The sequence below is a fragment of the Ambystoma mexicanum genome, chromosome 12, assembly GCF_040938575.1.
Source record: "Ambystoma mexicanum isolate Mex_15411 chromosome 12, UKY_AmexF1_1, whole genome shotgun sequence".
Lineage (NCBI taxonomy): Eukaryota > Metazoa > Chordata > Amphibia > Caudata > Ambystomatidae > Ambystoma > Ambystoma mexicanum.
Genome location: NC_090936.1, coordinates 557,079,851 through 557,102,385, shown reverse-complemented (window position 1 = coordinate 557,102,385; position 22,535 = coordinate 557,079,851). Strand labels below are relative to the sequence as shown.

At 44.5% G+C, this 22,535-nt stretch overlaps 1 protein-coding gene across 4 annotated transcripts in view; it reads right to left on the bottom strand.

Annotated features, from left to right (window-relative positions):
- Positions 1-22,535, bottom strand: part of ZFP91 (ZFP91 zinc finger protein, atypical E3 ubiquitin ligase) — a 654,237-nt gene that overhangs the window by 518,701 nt on the left and 113,001 nt on the right. For 3 of the 4 annotated variants that reach the window (XM_069628854.1, XM_069628855.1, XM_069628856.1), the window contains exon 2: positions 2,704-2,735. The exons of the other annotated variant lie outside the window; for it this stretch is intronic. In XM_069628854.1, coding sequence (XP_069484955.1) covers positions 2,704-2,735 — 32 coding nt within the window. The remainder of the gene's footprint in view (positions 1-2,703; positions 2,736-22,535) is intronic. 4 annotated transcript variants of the gene reach the window in all.

The window sequence follows — 22,535 nt, the reverse complement described above, 5'->3', positions numbered from 1 at the left end:
GACCCAGTTAGCTCCTGCTTTTGGTCTAGAAGAGCCAGGTTAGCTTCACACCAACAGAGCTACCAGGAGCTACTTTTGGTTCCCCAGGCCAATTGATGCCAAACAAACACCTATTTGGTTTCAACTCTGCATTTCTGACAACCTTTAAATAAGCATTAGAACACATCTATACAACATTTAAAGCATGAGGGGTCATACATATTGGACAAAGTGATATGATTGCATCTTATGTGGAAGTTAAAAACTTAAAGAACGCAATGAACTTGCCCGTGGTTCCTCAGTGGAAGCTACTGGTCACTTGTTAATTGCTGGATAGCAAGGATCTGCTTTTCACTGCTGCTTATCAAATCTTAATTTCGATCCCCGATAACCCTTGCACAGCTGAACTGGGCCTACAGGGCGGAGATGTGTGGTATCAATTTGATGTGGCAGCAATGATTTAGAGCAGCATCATGCACCATTCCCCATCTCAAGTGTGGGTTTAAAGTGTACCCTACCATCAGCACTGGCCACTCAATCATGTTATTTGGAACAGGGGTGCACATCTTAAACGCCACCCCTCTGCTGCAGTGATATTTGGCTGTCACCTCAGCTGTAAAAGGGGAACCTGTGACCTGAATCTGCCCTGTGTAACTGTAGGGCAGGTGCTGCAGTCAGGCTACTAATGCAACAGTGCACACTATTGCTTTTGGGAGGAATTTGATGAGCAGATTACCCTTTAAGCGATGTAATTACCCACATCATTATATTACATTATTAAAAATGTAATAGAGCCAGGGGGTTTTCTACCCTTGCCAAATGGCAATCTGTCAGAATATTAGGGATGTAACGGTATAACGGTATACCGTTAAAGATACCGTGAACCACTTAATTGAACAATAATAACCGTCACATTGTTTATACCGTTTATACCGTTAAGTGTGCTTTTCAATCTGATTTGGAAAGGCTGCAGTAAACACTGTTGGATGTGCCGTCTGCCAAGTAGTTTTAGTTGGAGCAGTTTTTAATGCCATTCCATAAACCACACGTGCCTGACATAAAATCAATATGTTAGCAATAGGAAGAATAAATACAGTGCCAAGAAGGAAAAGGGTTTACTTTGGGATGGCGGCTTTGTGGTTTATATATTTATAATGGATAATGTTTGCTAAACATATGACAATGGGGGATTTCCCTGGTTCCATCATTGAATTTACATATAATAAGTCACGCTGCTAAATTCACTCAGCTCTCTGGGTATTCCCTGCTGCCATAACAAAGGGTAACATGTCCGTGATTACTGAACACCTTTTGGCCCGCAAGTAAACTAAAGGCTGTAACGTAAAGAGAGAGTCTGTGTGCGTGCGTGCGTGCGTGCGTGCGTGCGTGTGTATGCGCACAAGCGTATACTACCATCAGCCTCCATTGATCTGTGGCATGCAGGTTATCAAGATGGCAACATGTGCATCTTCACCAGTGGCCAGTGGGGGAGCTAAAGGCCTAAATGACCACTTAAGAAAAGCTATTCAGTTTGCTTTGGCAGTCGCAGCAGGCCCCTCCTCTCCACACGTGTGTTTGGTGGAAGCAAGGGGTGGCATTTCAGTGGAAAGTATGTTGAAAAGCCCAATTCTGGCCCTGGGTTCCTGATTTTGTTTGTGATGATAAATCTGACAATTTATGACCTTTTAGAAAATATTTGTTAAGATTAGTTAACTCCACCTGCTATACCACGATAACCATGATATACCATCATTTGGCAAGAAGGTTATCATACCGTCATAAAACTAATACCATGACACCCCTACAGAATATCCCATTAGTATTTATGCAGGGGGGGGGAGGGGTGGGAGGAGACAATTGTAATACAAACTACATATTTAATCTCAAATGTATTGTATGAAGTAGAACACAAAACGTGTCACCAGGTGCCTTTGGATGATTTTTTAGTGTCCATTAATGTATGGAAAGAACTGTACACTGCACACAACCAGTAAATATGCGCGGCTGCTGAATGCTGAATTTCATAATATTTGAATTCCATGACTAAGCTGTGCTGTAGCAACAAAACAGGTATGTCCTTCAAAATTATAAGGATAACATAAGTAGCACATGAGGGAACGATATTTTCTACAGAAAATAGAACATGAGCAAGTAAACTCATCATTCAGAAGCTTACATACATGTGGCATCATTATATCCTACTTGCTCATCCTAGATGGGGTGCACTAGATGTGAAGCAATATGTAGGAAAATGATACATCCATTGAATTACACACATAAATTCTGCTGGAATGAAGTATAAATCTCGTGTAAAACCAATTTAGGATTACTTTAAGTAGGATTCTATAAATTAAAAAGGAGTAATTTCTTTAAATATGGGTTTCATTTAACACACCAACCTATACCCTTAGAAAATCCATGCAAAAAAAAAAAAAAAGAAAAAAACACATACATCTCTATGTACAGTTTTATAAAAAATGAACAAGTTCCAAAAACATGGACGATAAAGAAATTCCCATTTGCAAAAAGTTTCTAAGAAATGTGCATGTAAAGAGAATTTTTTTGAGCACAATCAGGGTTTAAAAAAAAGGATCAAAACAACATGTAGAAAACTAGCAAAATGTAACACAATATTACTGCCAGAGGAAACTGGGCGAGGGGAACTATTACAAGTCCTAACAATCAATCATTCACATGTAAAAAAGCTGTGGACCTCAACCTTACCTCTATGAGGAGACGTGTCTTTTTCCAAATAGCTGAAAAGTAAAAGAAAAAAAAGGGGGGTAAGCAATGCCTCACATTTTGAAGAGTTAACTTGATACATATGCTGCTATTAAAATGAAAAAGTAAAAAGTAGCATTTTCCTACATTGAAGGATTTTACATTTCTGCATTTGAGGGGCACATACTTCAGTCATCCAGTGTCTCAAATTTGTTTTCTACTTTGTTTCTTAGCCATCAAATTATTCAAGAAAAGCCTGTACTCGCAGATCTGGTGTCCATTCAAGGATGGATGAAAGTTAAATGGCTCGTACCAAACTGAGCAATGGGAACTATTTAAGACATTAAACACCATTTCAACTAATTGCCCATGCTGGCCTCAGTCTATAATCTCTCACATCACAGGCAATCTACAGTACTGAAACCACAAACACCCACCAGTCTACTAGTTCATGTGTCGTTAAAAGTGTGACATCACATACCGAGGATGTTATTAAAACACGTGGCATTTCTCTACACCAAATATATCTTGCAACTGTCCTGGCGGAATGAGGGGATTAGAAGGTGCTGTCATTATCCAATCTACAGACCTTCTACGGTAACATACGTATTTACCGCCCAGAACGTCATGAAAGACTTGAACCTTCCACCAGCTAAAAAATAAAGGTCACAATGGAGTGGAGTACAGCCCCTTGTCTTTCTTAACGCCTCCAACAACTTTGATATTCCCCTCTCTTTCATTTAAAGATCCAGGAGAGCACCTGGAAACCATGAAAATGGCAGCAATGCACAGTCCAAATAGCAAGTGCAAATAACATTACATAACCTGCTCTAAAGTGTGTCCCAGGTGCGAAACAGAGGTTGAAAAGGCAATGTGCAAAGACACAATCCTCCTGTAGTCCTCTATACATTTCAATCTTGCTGGAAAGGGGTCCATGGGCATCTTATCTGACCTGAATGGAGGTGCATGTGTGCAAATAGAATACCAAGTAATCCATTTGGCAACCTTCAGGCTGCATGTTTTTGCCAAAGGTGTGCCCAATAAAGTCAAATGCTGTGGTAAGATCGATACAAGCAACAAAGAAGGAGAGCGTTTTCTTGCCAGGCTCGACTCCGGAGACAGTCCATAATTAACCCATCATCCTTCAGAAACTCATCCAATATTTCTGTACTAAAGAGGCAACATTTTACTGCTCACCTCGAAAAGGTCAAAAGGCCTATAATTACAGGATTTAAGGTTATCACCCTTTTTATAAATGGGAACGATGAACAGGGTTTTCCCAAGTAGAAGGTGTAGTGAGAGTCTTGTCAAGACAAATGTGGGGACTGTTTGAATAAAATCTGATAACTCATCTGGGACCAGAGCTATTGAATTACTAGATTTAAGAATTATGTTTTCAATGTCAATAGATTCAAAACGCAAAACTCAAGGAGTTAGTGAGCCATTAGTGACAAAATAGCAAATGGAAAGTTAGTAGTAGATGGATCCCATTCGTTAAAATGTTGAAACCCACATGATCCCCGAAATAGGGTTCAGTTGCTGGCAAATTTGGTAAAGTTCACTGCATTTACTTAACCGCCAAAAGCTAGCATTCTGAGGCTTCACAATACATTCCGACATAAGTTGGCTCAGTTTCTGTAGCAAACAATCTCTGTAGTTAATCAACCAATTTTGTTAGCCTGTTGCACAGCTTTTAGTCTTCTGGAACATTTTAGTGGGGCTTTAGGCAGCTCCTACAAATAGAGCTTAGATTACAGCGCAATTCTTTTTTCCTTGGAACCGGTTGATCATAGGAGTGAACAAAATGTTTAAAATGCAGTCCTTTATTACAAGGCAATCCGGACATAGTTTCCAATATAGAAGTGAGAAAAAGCTGGGTGGAGTAGTGAATTAATGTCTACTCTAAAGACGGGCAAACTAATTTCATTACATTTACAAAGTAAGAACAATCTTCGCAAAATTCACCTATATTGTAGTAGGCCCCACTTGATTAGATTCTAAAGCAAAGTTGTATACAAAATGAGCAGGTAACATTATGGTTGCTTAAGTCGGTCTCTATTATTTATCTGGCATGCTCAGTTTAACGTAAAGTGTAAAAAGTGTACATGTAGTCGCAACACAAACTACTAGATCCTCGATGTCAAGTAGGTCTACTTGATATATCCACCTTACACTGGCATTAAGCTCGAGTAGACCCGCACATAGGCAGTACACTAGTCCAATAATAGCCTTGCATTCCCAAAGAGTAAACATTTGCAGAGGCTAAAAAAGGAATGTCAACTTGCCCAACTTTTACCTCTGGACAGGAAGGAATTCAGAAAGCCTGCTAGGACTTGACCTGCTACAAATTTGCTGTGCCATGCTTACAGAATTTCAACAGGTGAATCTAAAAATAACTGAAACGTACTATTGTACTATGTGAAGGACTCCAATCAATATTAAAAGCTGATCTTTTATAAAATGATCTTTCGGACATAACTTACTGCAAGGAGACCAAAATAAAGATCATGCTTTCTTTCATTATCAACTAATGGCAACGATTAAGTCTTCCACAGTTGACTTGTAATGCCTGCTGCATGAAAACAGAATAACCATTGAATAATGGAGGTTCTTGCAGCCAGATCTCTTTTAAAAAGATGTACTAAGGCAAGCACATAAAGATGGATTATGGAACAGATGGCAATGACCACCAAGAATTTGCAGGCAACCTTTAAACAGGTTGAGAAACAGACGGCAGCCAAGACCGATCAATTAAGGTAAGGATAGAGGAATTTTTATTGTGGTCAAAATTAACAGTTCCCTTATCCAAAACCCCCATCCCTGACAATGTATTTGAACCCCATACTTGTGACAAATCCCCATATCCTTTGTGTCTTTAAAGAAAGCAGTGGTATGTAGTTGCTATACCGAATATCTTCATGATATTGTAGAATTGAGGCTTCCGTTTATTTCTGCCCTCAACTTGGATCTCAAACCGTTGTCCATCTATTTTACAGTATTGGCGATGAGCTTGTACGTCACTGTTAAATGCCAATAAAACTACATTGGATAACAAAAAAATATTTTAAACAAAAAAAAAACTACATTGGATAAATGAGGGTATCATTCGGAATTACCCCAACAAGTGCGGCCATCTACTCCTCTTGGAGTTTAATATGCCAACCGCTGAAACAGCTCTGCCCGACTCCTTATCAGTCATGCTGAGTCACAATCTTTTAAGTCTAACTCAAGCACTATTATGATTTTGGATGATATACAAACCAGCCAAAATCTTGGTAACGGCAAACCATCGCAAACGTCTGTCTCGGTTTGGAAAATTTAAGAATTACAGCAGACTGATGCATTTGATAAGGACTCAACAAAAAAAACAAAATCAGAGAAATAACCTGTCGCTGCACGTATATCCTCAAGGAAACATTTGCGCTAGTTACAAGCAATCACTGTGATAGTCCACCTGCAAGTGTGCTTCCCTCCGACTCTACTTACCTGGTCACTACAAGAACAGCTGGAAGAACAAGAAAAAGGCAGGCAAAAACTCTAATCATGCAAACCTGTTTCAAAGAATGGTGCTGGAGACATAACATTGTATTTATCCAGTTCTAATCGGCATAACCTGCTGTTGGCTCCGAATATAAATTTGATTTTTACTGGACTCATTCATTACCTTTGACACATCGGCCTACTAATTGTGACGATCGGAACACTAAGCGCTCTGGCAACCATTTACCCTTTCTCCTCTTTGTAGTCATGGTAATACTTCTCAAACTATGAAATTTCCAACAAATAGTGAAGCGACCTCGGTTCTAAAAGTACCTACAGGAAGTGCAATGTCTAAATACTATAAAACGTGTTCCTCACTAACATCCTTGTGTTTGGTTTTAGAATGTATATTAACTGGGGGCTCTGATTTTTGCTCAACAGATCTAATGGTCTTTCCACATGTACAAGTTCCTCTCAGACTAATTTATCTCAAGTGATATTGATTTGATTGATTTCGTTGATCAAATTAGAAACTAATATTGTTCAATTGCATGTACCATTGAAAATAGTACAATTTTTATGGAAATGGAATCTTTTCTTCCAATGGGTTATGATTCATGTATCTTTATGTTGAGATGAGCCATATGACAGAATCAAAGAAAAAGAAGGATTAGAATGTGGAAATGGATGCTCTGTAAAAATAGATGGTGAATCTGAGAGAACTTCCACTGATCAATGCAGAGATAAACACTCAGCCCTATTCAGAGCGACTAGCTGGTTGCGCTTATCAGTCTGGTCAGAAGGAAGTGGTGACAATGTCTGAGGTACGTCAATGTAGGGGCACAAGGCAGTCTGGCGAGGCTCTATGATGGCAGATGGTACTGCCTCAGGTCTCCTGACATCCTAGTTATGTTGCACTTTGTTGGGGGGGGGGGGGGGAAGCCTGTGATTCTAGTGACATGTGTAAAAGTGGATATAGATGAGACTTAAGTCGACAGAATTCTTTTGTGCAACAATTTAAAGTTACAGGAAGAAACATTCGACCGGGCAGGGGTGGTAGACATGTTGGTGCTTCAATGTGCTGTAGCTTTACCACACAAGTTGTGCATGTAGTTGCAAGGGCACGCAATTAGTTTAAAAATTACATCAATCAAATCCAAAAAGGAATTGAAAGCAAGCCCTGTACCTGCCCCACAATTGCACTTGGCTTGTGAGCAATCAGGTAAGAAGACTCCTCCTCACACATCAAATAGACAGCCAAAAATCAGAAAGTCATCCAACGAATAGTGCCATCATCCTCAACTGCACTTGTCTTGTGCATTATTGCATGTGTAAAAAGAAAATCACTGACTTGAAGAGCTACTGGAGCAAGAGACCGACAGTGGTTAGCTCTGTCTGAGCCTCTGGAGCTTGACTATTGACTTTCTACTGGCTTTCTGGAATCCCAACAGGGTGCATTCTACAGAGGGCTCCATGAAAGCTACAAACGTATTTTAAAAATGTGTTGCTGATATGGCTCCAAGGACAGGTGGGGAGTACTACAAGTGTGTCCAACTGTGAATCCCCCCTCATGAAAGTGTGTGCCAGACGCTGTTGGCAGCTTTGTCCCCTTTTCTGGGAGGTTGTGAATAAAGAGGCTACTAATGGTTTGAATGGCCCAGCAGTGATCCATTTTGTTTGTGACTTTTCTTTAAGTGTTACAGCAGATGCAACAGTTATGTTGGCCACATGTGCCCAGGTGGGCTCTATCCAAGCCCACAAATGTCCTTTTATGTGAGTTGCATCCAGTTCTGACTGGAGAAGGTTCCCACTTGGATGTCTGTATTGTGCTGTTAAGGGCAGGAATAAAAAAAACAGTGCTGCCCTACAAGACAGAAAATTCTCACATGCAGCAAACTTGTAAGATTTTTAATTTACTTATTGCTACGGCAATGCATTGCTAGCTCCAAAGTGGTGGCCAGCTTCCAAGGGTGGCTACTAGATGATGCTGTGTTATGCATGGCTTGTTAAATGAAGCAACATGTCCTACTTCATATTAAAAAGGCAGAAAGTTTTGTCTTGCATTTCCTAAAGCCACCAAACCATCGATGGTGTTTGGTAATCATAGAAGTTAACGTTCTAAACGTTTTCAGTTCGATTAACTGGTAATGACATCTTTACATCAACCCGGCTCATTACCAAGCATGGAAGGTACATGTCCTTTGAGGAATACTTTGTCGCATTATCTGGGCTATATTGACAGATCCAAGTCTACTTGGGTCTTCAATTTCATCCCCAAATAAGAAGCACTGAGAGTATTTAGGTCTTCACATTATGGAATGTTGCAGTGTTATTTTAATTTTAACAGTTAACAAATCTGTCCATCTGTTATAAGCAAAATACTAATAAAACACATCAAATGTAAGTGTTGTAGTGGGCATGAAAGTCATCTGCATAATGTGCAATTTTAGGTCTAGCTTGGACATTATAACAAATGGTACAACATGCTGTTTTTTTTTTTTTTTTTTTTTTTACATTTAGCCAAAAAGGATTCACTGGAGTGCAAAAAGAACTGGGGAGATCCGACAACCATGAAGTGTCCCCATATAAATATTATACTTCTGTGAAGTCTGACCATTGCCAACTAATCTAGAAACTGGCATGTAGCCTTAATACAGTTCGTAAATCTAAAAGGGACATTTCATACGATTCATCAGAAGGGCATACATTCTCAGCTGACCGAATTGCATGATCTTTCTGCATCTAAAAATTTAGGGCCCGTCAATCTGCTGGGTTGATTAGATTTGTAATTGGATTGGTCTAGTCTGAACAGTTACGCAAACCCCCTATGAAACCATGTTTTTCTTCCGAGACAAAGGCTGGAATGTGACTACCTAATCTAAGTGCGAGTGCCTTGACCAACATTATACAATCAGAATGTAGAAGTGCAACTGGTTAATATTACTTTCTGAGCTTTTCCCCCCCTTTATGAAATACTGGAATTTGGGTTGTTTCCAAGATCCAACCAGTACAGTATCATCTCTTGATACTAAGATATAGTCAAAAGAATCATGGTCTCACAGCAGTCTAAACTTCCAGAGGTATACCATCTTCCCTGGTCGGGTCTCAAAGGGCTAGATTGCCAAAGGATATAAATTTCAGCTTGCAAGCTATCAGGCATAACAAGTCACCCCTTCTCCCCCCGCCTACCCTTCACCTCTGAGCTGTGCACATTTTGAGGCCAGATCACCCACAGCCACCTATGTTCATTCAGGTCAATCAATCACAAAAGTATCTGCAGCCATCTTCCTCTAATGCCAAACAACTATGTTTGATAAGATGTCCCTGAAACAATAAATCTTCCTCAGACCCATCCTTTTATAAATTAGTTTACAAAGCTTGCTTTACTTTTGTAAGGAAAACTGGAAAGCTTAATGGAATGTGGCGAGTGATCTGAAACACAAATTCCCTAGTGAGATACTTTGGTTAAATTAAAAATCACAAAACAATTATTTTTATTGAAATCTGAATATTTTTTGCAGAGTGTGAATAAAACAAATATTCTCTTGCCAGAAATGTTAGTTCACATTTCTGTTGACAGGGTTGCACATTAATCTATTACTTCCCCCGACATGAGCCTCATACCACTTTTGACATCTTATTGTATACTCTAAAATGGGCTTCATACGCCACCTATTTTATGATATATGGCATTTAAAGCGTTGTGGTTGATGGACAGGCTCAATAAAAGGGGGAGATCAGAGAAAAAGTTGCAGCCCATTGACCGATGTACCTCCAGGAATTTTAACACAACAGGAACAGGCACCCTCCCTCCACCTCAGGATGCTGGAGCAAATCATGACTGTAGCCAGAGTGTAAACATAGGACATATGCAGCGCAAAGAAGGCAACGCAGATGTGTTTTGTAAAACACTATTTTTGTAGAACTCAAGACTACCCATGTGATGCCACTGCAAACTTGCCTAAACCTAGCCATCACCCAGGTTGCACAGAGCTACATTCTCAGGAATATAGAGAAACATTTTTCCTGGCTACAGGTAAGATTTTGAAGTGAAGGACTTTGGAAGTTCTGAGTAAAGGCAATCAGGAGTTTTAAAGAGGCACCAGTTGTCGAATGTCTTATTACAAAATGAGTAAAAATACAATTACATTTTTAAAACAAGTATTTTTGTTGCGACTTATACTTTATGCATAGCATTTACCATAAATGAAAAGATCTTATAGCACTCTTCAATCGAGGTAGCATAATAGTTCAGCTCTTTGTAGCCTGAGCTACTGAAGCCTATGATGGGAAGACCGCAGCATGGAAGGGGGGGGGGGGGCAGGCAGGAATGCCCCTTACCAGATTTCTAGCTTTGCCACAGAGATGTGCACATTGGTTCACGTTCAAACAGTAAGAGCAACCATTCTTTTTACACAGCTATTAAAAGGTTCATCCCTAAACAACTTACAGCCAGGTCATAGGTAGCACAGCACACACACGTTAAGAGCTGAAATTATTATACCGTGGGAAAGTGTCGTTAGACATGAAAACTTTACCTCTGGCTACAAAGGTATGGAAGGTTGGCCCTTCAATAAATCTGGCACTTCAACAAATCGGCAATCTCTTGGGTCACTCAGATACGCAAGCTAAAGTCTTGCACGAAAGAGAATATTGGGTTTACACAAACATTCAGATTACATCACAAAAACTGCCCCTTAACTGATATTGAAACTTTTTTACAGCATAGCTGTACCGAGGCCTACACAAGGGCCTTGCCAATTATTTTCACTGTCGAAGGCAAGCAAAACTTTTTAAAAATGGAATTAAGGTTTGTAACAAAAGGTTAAGACATTATGTTCGGAATCTACCGTTAAAAAGTAAAATCGAGTAAGTAGGAAAAATAAAAAAAAGTTACGGACAACAAATGTTAGGAATGCTGGCCTTAAGGAACACACCTGTCATAATGAGATTTCCACACTACAAATAAAGTATTGCTGCAGTGAATTGAGATTTGATTACACTCTTTAACCAGCGGATTTATGTTTGCTATATATTTGAAGCAAGTGTAGTGAAAGATGGACTTTGTATTGGAGAAATAATTCATTTCGATTGAGTGTTAGCATCCTTAAAATGGCCATTCCCACCTTTTGATGAATGTGTTGACATCCATTACACGTACGAGGTGTATCCAGTGTTTTATTAATGCTGCTGGCTTTTACTACAGATGTGATGCATATGCCATATTCTGTGCATATTGCATTGTCAGAACTGCTTCAATTACTAAATTCATTCTGAATTAAGTTCTGCGCATATTGGCCACGAGCTGTGTCAAGCCTTATTGGGCTCAACTGTATTCCGCCATTATGCAGATACACTTCCCACGGCTTGGTTCGTGACTGTTGCATCTGTGATCGATTGACTGTGATCGCTTATTCCGTGAACAATTTCAAGATCTACATTCCAAATAGTATGGCACATGTGGGTTGGTTTTCAAAAAAACAGGTGAGCGACCTAGTTAACATCTTTTTTCTAAATTAAATCATGAAACATTAACACATTAGGCACCAGTGGTCCGATATTCATTAACTAGGATAACAGTTAAAGGGGAAAACAAGGTTTGCCTCCATAAAGGGTCATGTAACCTTAACTTTACTACCGTTGCAAACTACTAGCCAGGCGGTCACACGCCACCTCAGTTAAGAATGTACACAGCACGCCATTTCTTACTCAACAAGAGTCAATTATCACCAATCAGACAATGGAGAGTGCACATTTTGGGCGCCGCCTATATATATTATAGCTATTTTACAGGCAACTCGTTACTTCGTTTATAAATAATATCTTGCTTGTTGGACGCATATGCATAATAGTGTCCAAAAATTATTTTTGGAGCCTTTGGGCCAATAGCGTAAAACAGGTTTTAAAAAAAGAACTATATAAAAAGAACACACTTTTTTCATTGGTTTTCCTACAGGTGTATAATGCCGACAGGCTGTTTTGAATGCTTTAGAAAGTACTGGAATAATGCTTACGTTTTTTCATTATTATTTTTTTAAATGGAGTGCAATGCCATGGTGACCAACATTTTTATACATCTCCGAATTTACACCACCATTTTTTTCTCGATGCAAGAGAAAAATAAAAGTGCTTAAAGAAAAATTCAGAAGCAGTAATTAAAAGGGAGAGCTTATTGTTTGGGTGATGAGTTTTAATTACTTTTAGAAAGTATACTGGCGTTTGGAAAATAAGCAATTGCTTTCGAAATAGAATTAAAATAATGTGGTTGGGGTGGTCAAAGGACCAACGAGAATGGTTTACTGCGAACGAGAAAAGGAAAATGGCAGATGACTAAAATTACACAAGTTCTAGCGGCTTCCAGTATGGGCATTAAGGGTCATTTGAAATGGGTGCACATATTGTTTTGGGTTGCGAAATATTGTGATGTACTCCGTGCTGCAAACAACGTGATGGGATATCGCAATGTTTACTTACATGTTATGTAATTCAGAGAACTTCTAACAACCTGGCTCTTCAACTCAGAACGGGCCGAAAACGAAGCAACACCCACTCCCCATGTAATGAACATATGGAAAGACAGGGCACTAGGCCAGACCACAGCAAAGTGCAGGGAAGTAGAGAGGCCTCCAAAGAGGAGGGAGACCCAGGTGCACCCGTTCCCATAGAGGGCCCTACCAGAAACAAAGGAGAGAAATGGGACCGACTTAATTGAACAGCAGAGGGAATTGGAATCAAAAAGGAAAGAGCAGCGACAGAACAGATAGACCACGGGGTCCAGGGAGGTCAAGGGCACAGGGAAGAGGTGCCCCCTCCTCAATGGGCCCATGTATTTGATGTCTGCTGCGCACCGGGACATAAGTGATGTAGACATCCATTAATAGACGGGGGTGAAGGGGCGGGGGCGAAGGTACCACCAGTAAATAAAAATAACCCTGTTAATGACCCACACCCATACACAGAAAATAAGAGTGGGAATTGTAGCACACCACAATGTACAACATTGGCAGGTATATGTGCCACAGGAAGCCAAAATTGAGGCGGCACGGTAAAGTGCCACCACTAACCAAACCAACTAAAAAAATAAATTAAAAAAACTCCTCACCCCTCTGCATACACCTCTCACTCAAGAACGTAGGGGCTCAAACAGAGCACCCATTAGGAATTTCAGAAATAGGTTCAAATCCCATCCCAGTACCTGGAAAGGAGACGGTGGGAACACATTTGTCAGCCCTTTAAGAAACTGAGAAATCAAAAGGAATCTTAAAATAAGAACACTCCTCAGACGAGCGCTTAAATATGGACAGCGCCGCCAGGTAACCTTTAATGGTACCCACTTGCAGGCCCTTGTGGCCCAAAGAAAGCAAAAAAGACAGAACCACAGAATTGAACACTGAAAAGGATCCACATTCTGTACCCTGCACCAGTCGCAGAACTTTCTCCAACGGCAACGGTACAGGGATTTTGTTGCTGACTTCTGGATGGAGAACCCGACCCCCCCCTCCCGTGAGAGCAGATCGTCTCGGTAGGGAAGACGGCGTGGAGGGCAGATGGACATATCGAGAAGGTCCGGGTCCCACTCTCTCCTGGCCCATGCCAGAGCAATGACGATCATTCGGGAACCGAACCTCTGTAACCTCTGCAACACTTGCAGAATGACGGGGACTGGAGGAAACTCGTATAGCAGTGGGAAGGACCTCTCCACTACAAACGCGTCCCCGAAGGCTCCTCCAACTTCGGGGACGAGGTGGAGGAAATTCCAGCAAGCAGAAACTTTCACACTTCCGGTTGACCCCGGTGGCAAAGAGATCCACTTGTGGGGTCCCCCAAAGGGCAAAGATCTCCAAGAGAACTTCCTGAGCCAGCTCCCACTCGTGAGACCGTGCGATGCCTGCTCAGAGCATCCACCGCCTCGTTTTTTTTCGTCTCCGGCCAGATGAACTGCCGAGACCGAAATTTCCTGCTGGATGGCCCAGAACCAGAGCTGCATCGCCTCTGCACAGTGGGAGAGACCCTGCCCCCTCCCCTTTTGTTGAGGTAGTGCATGGCCACTGTATTGTCTGTCAGAATCAGGACATTCTTCCCCCGTTCAGACGGCAGAAAAGCCTTCAGAGCTAGCCTGACGGCCCTCAGCTCCAACAGATTGATATGGAGTCTGGACTCCGACACAGACCAACGACTGCTGACTATCAACTCGTTGGCATGAGCTCCCCATCCCGTGAGGGATGCGTCCATCACAATCGTTCCCTCCGGCCAGGGTAGCCAAAATGGAGCCCCATTCATCAGATGGCCTTCGACGGCCCACCACAGAAGTTCCTGGGCGACCGAGGGTGGCACCTGAACAGGATCCGACATCCTGCCGGAGGACTGCGACCACTGCATCTTGAGAGCCCATTGCAGAGATCTCATTCGCAACATGGCCTCTGGCACCAGTAGAATGCAGGATGTTATGAGGCCGAGCAACCTCAAGAACTTGAACGCCGGGAGACTATGGGCATGTTGAAACTTGTGCACCATCTGCAGAATGTGATGAGCCCTCACCTGGGGATGCGAACACAGCCCCAGGGATGTGTCGAGCACTGCTCCGCTGGGTAGCTGTCAAGTGGGACTTCTTTAAGTTGAGGGAGAAGCCCAGCCTGTGAAGTGAGTGGCAGGTGACTGAGATGATCCAGTACTTGCTCGGGAGAGCGCGCCCTGATCAACCAATCGTCCAGGTAGGGGTAGACGTGAAACCCCTCTTCCTGAGCTACGCTGCCACCACCACCATGAGCTTTGTGAAGACCCTCGGGGTGGAGGTCAATCCCAACGGCAGGACCCGAAACTGAAAATGCGAGTCACCAACCGCGAACCTTTTGTGCTTGGGATGAATCGGCACATGAAAGTAAGCATCTTTGAGGTCGAGAGACACCAACCAGTCATGAAGTTGAAGGGCCTGGAGGACTTGAGAGAGAGTAACCATCTTGAACTTGTCCTTCCTGAGGAGCTTGTTCAAACAACGCAAGTCCATGATGGGTCTCAATCCCCAGTCTTTTCGGGATCAAAAAATATGGGGAATACCATCCCTTTTACCTCTCCGCTACAGGCACCAGTTCAATGGCACCTTTCTCCAGCAGGGATTCGATTTCCTGGGCAAGGAGCGGATCCGGACTCTTCAAAGAGAGCTTCCCCGGTGGATTGTGGTGAGGCCTCTGCCGGAAAGGAAAACAGTAGCCGTGGGCTATGATCTCCAGAACCCACACATCTGAAGTAATAGCACGCCATTCTACGAGATGCTGTGCCAGCCTTCCCCCAACCGGCAAACCATGGGACATGGCCTCATGACTGAGCTGAAGCGGCTGCGACAGTGCCTGAGGGCAAACGGGCAACTGCCCGAGCGGCTTTGACACCTCGAGTACCTTGTTTTCCACCTCTGGTACACCTACGTTGGCCCCTTTGACTGGCAGCTCCCCTCGATCTACCAAAGGAAGAGAGTATCGAAAGGAACCTCCCCTCCATTGCTGTCCCTAGGACGAAAAGGCAGAGGTTGACGTACTGCAGCGCTCAACGACTTCACTGCAGCTTTGGAGGTCTACAAACTCAAGCCCTCGTCAGCCTTGCTGCCAAAAAGATGGTCACCATCGAAAGGCATGTTGAGAAGCCGGGACTGTACATCAGGAGCAAACCCCAACTTCCGCAACCACGCAAACCTGCGCATCACGGTGCTTGCCACCATGGACCGGCTGGCAGTCTGCCACGTCCAGACCCGACTGAAAGGATTCACACATGGCAGCCTTGCCATCCTGAACGAGTGCAAGAAAAACATCCCTTTCCTCCCCTTCGGGAATATGTTCAGCCGCCAAAGAAACACAATTCCACAGAGTGTGAGTGAATCTTGCCAAGGCACAAACAAAGTTGCTGCCTTTAAAGCCATATCCCCAGATGAAAACACTTTCTTCGCCCAACCGTCAAAGCGCTTGTCGTCCCTATCTGGAGGGATGGTAGGGTACGCAGCCTGCTTTGCTGGGGACGTAGACACCTGCACCACCAAACTCTCCGGAGTGGGGTGCAAAGACAAGTAGCCGTGGTCACCACTGGCTGGACGGTATTTTTTTGGTAGCGACTTATTCACTAGCGGGAGACTCTCTGGAGCAGTTCCAGCCACTACCACCCTTCTTTGTACGGCCATATGAAATGGCAGCACCGGGTCAGTGGGTGGACCTTGGTCCAAAATATCGGTCTGGTCATTCTGCAGAAAATCCACAGGTGGACCAGACCACCCCAAGTACTCAGTCCACCTCGACATGAGACGCCTGTACAACGACTCGGCATGTGTACCAGGCTCAGGCCTGCCAAACTCCACCTACGGAGAGGTGTCCAGACCAGTGTCGTCATGTAAAGATTGACGCAGGTCTTCCATCTGGCTATGACCAGATAACAGGTCATCAGGAACCTCAGGAGGAATAAACCCCTCCACAACTGACCCTTCATCCACCTGTGAGATGTAATCCAAAGGCTGGAATAAATCCCTGGATGAGGGTACAGAAAAAGGTTCAAACACAGGCCTCAATGATTTACTCAGAGGGTTTCCACCGGTCTCCGACGTTGAGGGCGTCGACATCGAGCAAGGCACCGACAGCGGCTTCAAGGCCAGAGCCCGAGCGTGTCCTTCGACGGCCTCAGCGCCGAGGACTTCCTCAGAGGCGGAGCCTCGAGAGAGCCCCTCAACAGACATGGTGCTGACGGATTCAATGCCTTTTTTAGAAGGCCTCACAGGCTCCAACGGTCTGGAGGGCGACGAGGACCTGGAGCGGGCATGGCTAGAGTGATCTACCTTGTCCGATCGGGATCTTGATGGCTCCCGATGATCGCGCCGACCGCCCGAAGGCGTGCGAGCGGTGGTCCTAGCGCATTCCTTGCCGGCTTCCCTAGAAGGTGTTGACGGAACAGAGCACTGCGATTTGAAAATCGCCATCATCTCCTTGCGAAATGCGTCCCATTCCGCCGGAGATGAATGCTTGTCGGGACAAGCTACCTGCCGTCTGGCGCAGTCGGACGTGGAAGGCGACCGGTGATGGCGCTTCCGAGAGTGCCTAGAAGAGGAATGGCGGGAACCACTCCAGGACCGAGACCCCGTGGACTTACGCCAATGCAGAGAGTCGCCCCTCGAATAGTCAGATTTACGGGGTTTGGAAACCCTACCCACAGATAGCTTCTTCCGCTCCCGCAAGGCCTTCAACGTCAGACTGGCATTCATCGCAGTCATCGGGGCGTGGCCCTCGCCGAGGCACCACAGGCAGACGTTGTGCGGGTCTGTAAGAGAACATCTTGGAACGCAGTCGCATCACGTCTTGAAGCCCGAACTCGAGGTTGAAAAAGACGAAGATATGATTCTCAAAATAAACGAACAAAGAATCCATTCAACAGGAGAAGAACCGAGGCGCGCCGAGATTCCGAAGCAAACACGTTCATGGAAAAAACGGAACTGAGGCTACGGGCGTCGTGCGTCCTACATAGAACATCCGATGACGGCACTCGACGGAGGTCCTCGAGGGACAGCGTATCGACATCATCAACACAGAAAAATGTTCGGAACCAGCACAGCTATGGGGATTACCATCAGATGTGGAATACGTCGGAGGAAACAATCCCCTCGAATGTCCGGTACATGGCTGACCACGAGAGAATGGCAATGTGGTTAGAGTGGGCATGGCCACCACAGACCTGCTACGTGGTCAAGTGAAATCGGGATAGGTTTGAATGGGAACACATTTTGCTTGCGGCTACAACCCCAAGTGCTGTATGGGATTGCAGCAAACTTAAGCGAAGAGCATCAGCAAGGACCAGAATGCATGGTTTTGCAAATCTATCCTGTGTTTTGTTTTTTCTAAAGTGTCAAAACTAGTGCTATAACTGGTGTCTGGGCAGTGGGCCCGACCCTCGGCAAGGACAAACTTCGACTCAGATTTGCTTAAAGGGGCATGCAGCATGGCCGAAGCCCATGCCCCATGGATTTTGGATACAGCACATGGCTGCCGTTGGTCACATTATAAGGGTATAGTGGACACTGAACTAGGATGCAGGGTAGGTGCGGTGGATAACAGGGGTGATTTGGTGGGGCTGGGGTCATGGTCGAGCCTCATGCTCTAGGCAATTCAACCATGACTTTCATTCCCAGCACGCACTGCTGATAACTACACACATCAGTATACGTTGCAATAATAAACCTATGAAATTCAATGAAAAAACTTTGTTAAAGGGACGTTATGGTTACAAGTAAAAATCGAGAAACCAAAAAAATGTGCCAGTTATGGTAAGTCATTGTATTGTTTATTTATAAAGCACCTATACACAGGCAAGTGTTTCAAAGCGCTCAAGGAGGGTGGAAACATAGGGGAAAGTAGCTCCGAGCCCTTGAAATTCTGAGACGATAATAGTCTGCACAGGCAGAGTAAGTGCACATAATATATAACAGTTGAGACACAGTAAATAGGCCATATGGCAATTCTTCAGTTTTACCAGTGCAATTAGGTGGTGAGGACAAGTGACAGATAGACTCAGCAAGCTGTAAGGAAGAGGTGGGGGCGGGGCGAAGAGCAGAGAGCTAGATTATCAGGGTACAGGGAGAGAGAAGAGAAGAGGCCTTGAGGAGTTTCCAGAATTTAAGATGATCAGGCTCAAGACGGAGGATTGCAGGGAGGCTATTACAGAGGGAAGGTGATCCGTTGCCTTGTAATAAACTACTCCATGTCACATAAAAAAGTGCTTATTGAAAAAACTTTGTACTGATGTTTTTTGTGAATACATCAATCAAATAATACATAAAGAGAAACAAAGCAGTATGGATCATAGAACTAAAGTATTCTTAAGATTGGAATGTTTAGGTAGTACAATAAGTCTAAGCAGATCATATTTGTGAGAAACATTCTGTGTGGGACCTGCTTCTTGTTCTTACAAAGTTACTCAACGTACTGACCATCTCACTCCTAGCTCATGGTCCCCTTTCCTCCATACTTTTGGGACATTCTGTCCTACGGGACGGGGCCAAAGCACTTTGAAGCATCAACAAACGACTGTCCTTTTATTTCTATACGGGTCCACCGCACGTGGCTGTAACCCCGCCTTCCTGAGCTCCGCCCCACGCATCGTCCTTCAGTCCTTTTCCATCGCCAAATTCGAAGGACCTTTGGCAAATAGAGGAAACTTATTAGAAGGAAAGGCAGGCAGGAGCATGGGGGAAGGGGGACTATGGACTAGAAGTTAATCACTATAGTGAGTAACTTTGTAATACCCCTACCTTCCGTCCCCTTTTCTCCATACTTTTGGGAAATTCACAAGCACTAATGTAAGGCTTACCTTCAGGTGTCCTGCCGGGCGTCTGTTTTGGGCAGTTGACTATGTGTGGGCAGCTCCCCTCTTGTGGCCAGGCGTGATGATAGTCCAAAACACTCCTTCCTCCACCGAATCGAAGACTAGCACATTGGCCCAGCGCATAGTGCGGAGGGGGGGGTGTTTTAGGGTTGGTCTCCACTCCAACTGGTGCGGTTATGATGGCCGATGTAAGGACTGGTAATCAAGGTGCTGTGTGACCTACGGACAACAAGGGGACACTTTATGGGTTCTGTATAGTCCCCAATAACCCCTTGGATTCCCCCCCACCCAAAGGCTGCTGGCTGGCAGGGGCGCAGGCTCATCTTCTACACATGGCAGCAAGTCCCAGAGTGCAAACTCCAGCAGCAGGTCCAGTTGCTTCACTGGACCAGCGTGATCCAGACCAGCAGTGAATCACGGATGCTGCAAGAAGAGTGGGTGATGATTGCGCAGTGAAGTGAAGTCTATGGTTCCATTTAGTTCATGTTGCAGCTTGGTCACTTGTCTGTGTGCGAAACGCCAGCTGCATTAAGGTAATGTCTATGCTGCGTTATATACTGGCTGTGCAGTGTTGCGGACCACTGTGCTGCGTTGCAGTACTATTTGCGCTGCATTGAAGTCTTATTGTTTTCTTCACAGGCGAGGTTACCTTCCGGGATGTCAGAAGATGAAGAATCCCAGCCTTGAAGGAAATGCGGCCGAAAGATACGAGGTAAGTGTTGGTGTTCTAACCTCTGTGCTTTCACTTTCCAGGTGTCCGTCAATGGCGAGGAGCGGATCGGAATAAGCAGGCGCTGGGTGGGTAAGTAACCTAACAGGAGTCCCTTTGCTGTACTCTTGCTGAAAGGCCACGCTGGAACGGATTACAAGCGTTACACTGCTATCCGAGCTGCAGGGTGCGGTTTTATAGCCCTGGGCTGCACCTTTGAACACTAGACCACCTGGGAGGTCTTCAGCATGAGCTGATTGAGAGCCATCTGGGATGCCATTCAAAGGTCGAACATGACAGCCATCTTGGTATAGGCTGTTAGCATCATCACACTGCTGCCCACGCCAGCCAACCACTGTTAATGGCCATATCTGGCCAACGTTATAGGTGGGGGGTAGCAGCCCTAATACCCTGGTTGTTGTAGCAAAGCTGCCAACATGTGAGGACCCGTCCTGCCTTCTGCCGGAAATCGTGACAACTAACCAAAGAAAACAGGAGGATGGAAATTTCCCTTACTGGCACAGGTTTTTAAGAACACTGGTATTTGACAACTGCCTGGCCAAACTGGGCATCAGCCCGGGATCTCAGGTGAAGACAATAGCATCCACAAAAGGCTGAGAGAAGCCCACGTAGCTGCCTTGGCTATGGACTCCAAGGGACAGATTTCTGGAAGGCAACAGCAGCCGCCTTGCCTCAAACCAAATGTGCATGAACGCACCTTTGGGCCTGAAGGCCCTGAACTGTATAAGCCTCTGTGACACACGAAGCGATCCATTGTGAAATGGAAGATTTCGGGTGAGTTTCCCTTTTGGGTCCCCGAAGTTAACAAAGAGTTATGGGGAACTTCTGAAATCGTTTGTTCTTTGAAGATAAAACTTCAGAGCTCTCCTGACATCCAGGTTATGGAGCACCCTCTCAGCATATGAGACCGGGTCCGGAAAAAAAAAGGTTGATGTGGAACTCCAAGACAATTTTTGGAAGGAAAGATGGGAGTACGAAGCACAACCTTATCCCTGTAAAAGGTCAAGAATCAGTGATTAACAAAGAGCTTGAAACACACTTCTTCTAGCAGATGTAACTGCAATTAAGAAGGCGTTTTTCCAGGAGAGAAACTGGAGCTCGTTAGTGGCCAGTGGTTTGGATGGCTTGTGAGACAAGAGCGTTAAGGACCAAGTTTAGATCCCATTTTGGGTGAGGAGGCTTGACCGGCGTAAAAGAGGTGGAGGAGACCTGCAAAATGGCTCTTGATTACTGGGTTTGTTAGAGAAAAAGAGCAATTATTTGTTGAAAGATAGGCTTCAATGGCTGAGAGATATGTTCTGCACAAGGATGCTAGAGGCCACAAGGCCGATATGAATGACAGGACACAGTCAATAGAAGCATGTCAAAAATCAACCTGTTTGGCAAGACACAAATGACAAAACCGAAGTCATTTACTTTTGTACTGCGCACTTGTAGAAGGATTGTGTTCTACCTGGATAATGCACATATTATCCTCCAAAAGGTCAAACTACGCTAAGGACTTTAACTCGGGCACCAGACCACTAAGTTGAAGGATTGTGGGGAGGGGTGCCACACCCGATTTCTCTGGTGCAGAAGACTGGGGATCTGTGATAACCTGATTGAGTTGCATATTGATAGGCGCTGAAGCTCCGAGAACCAGAATCTGGCTGGCCACCAAGGAGCTATGTACAAGAAGAGTGCAGTTGGTGACACTGCTGAGCTTCCAGAGCAATGGATGAATCATTGGCAGATGAGGGAAGGCATAAGCCATCATGTTGTCTTGTGGAGTTTCAAGCGCATCCCCCAAAGAAGATGCTTCGAGGCAGTCCCCGGAGGCATAGTATGGCAGTTTGTTGGTTTGTTACAGTCGCAAAGAGGTCCACCGTCGGTGTACACCATAGCTAGAAAAGTTTGACAAGAACCTCGCGATTTATTTCCCACTCATGGTTTGCATTGACTGGCGGCTCAGGGAATCCACTGCAGCATTGTTCCATCCCGGAATGTGCACGGCTTGTAGACAGATATTGTGCTGGACTGCCCAATTCCAAATTTGAACATCTAGATCCACCAGAGGAGGAGCCCTGGTGCCCCCCCCCCCCGTTTGGTCACGTAGAACATAGCCACAGAATTGTCCGGATTACCTTGTTGATGATGGAAGACCAGAAAGCTTCCAATGCCAGGAAATCTGCCAAGAGTTCCAGGCAGTTGATGTCCACAGATCGACTTCGAGATGGCTCAACATAGTCCCCCACCACCCCCCAACCCAAGGGAGGAGTCAGTTGTGACCGTGACCTGCAGT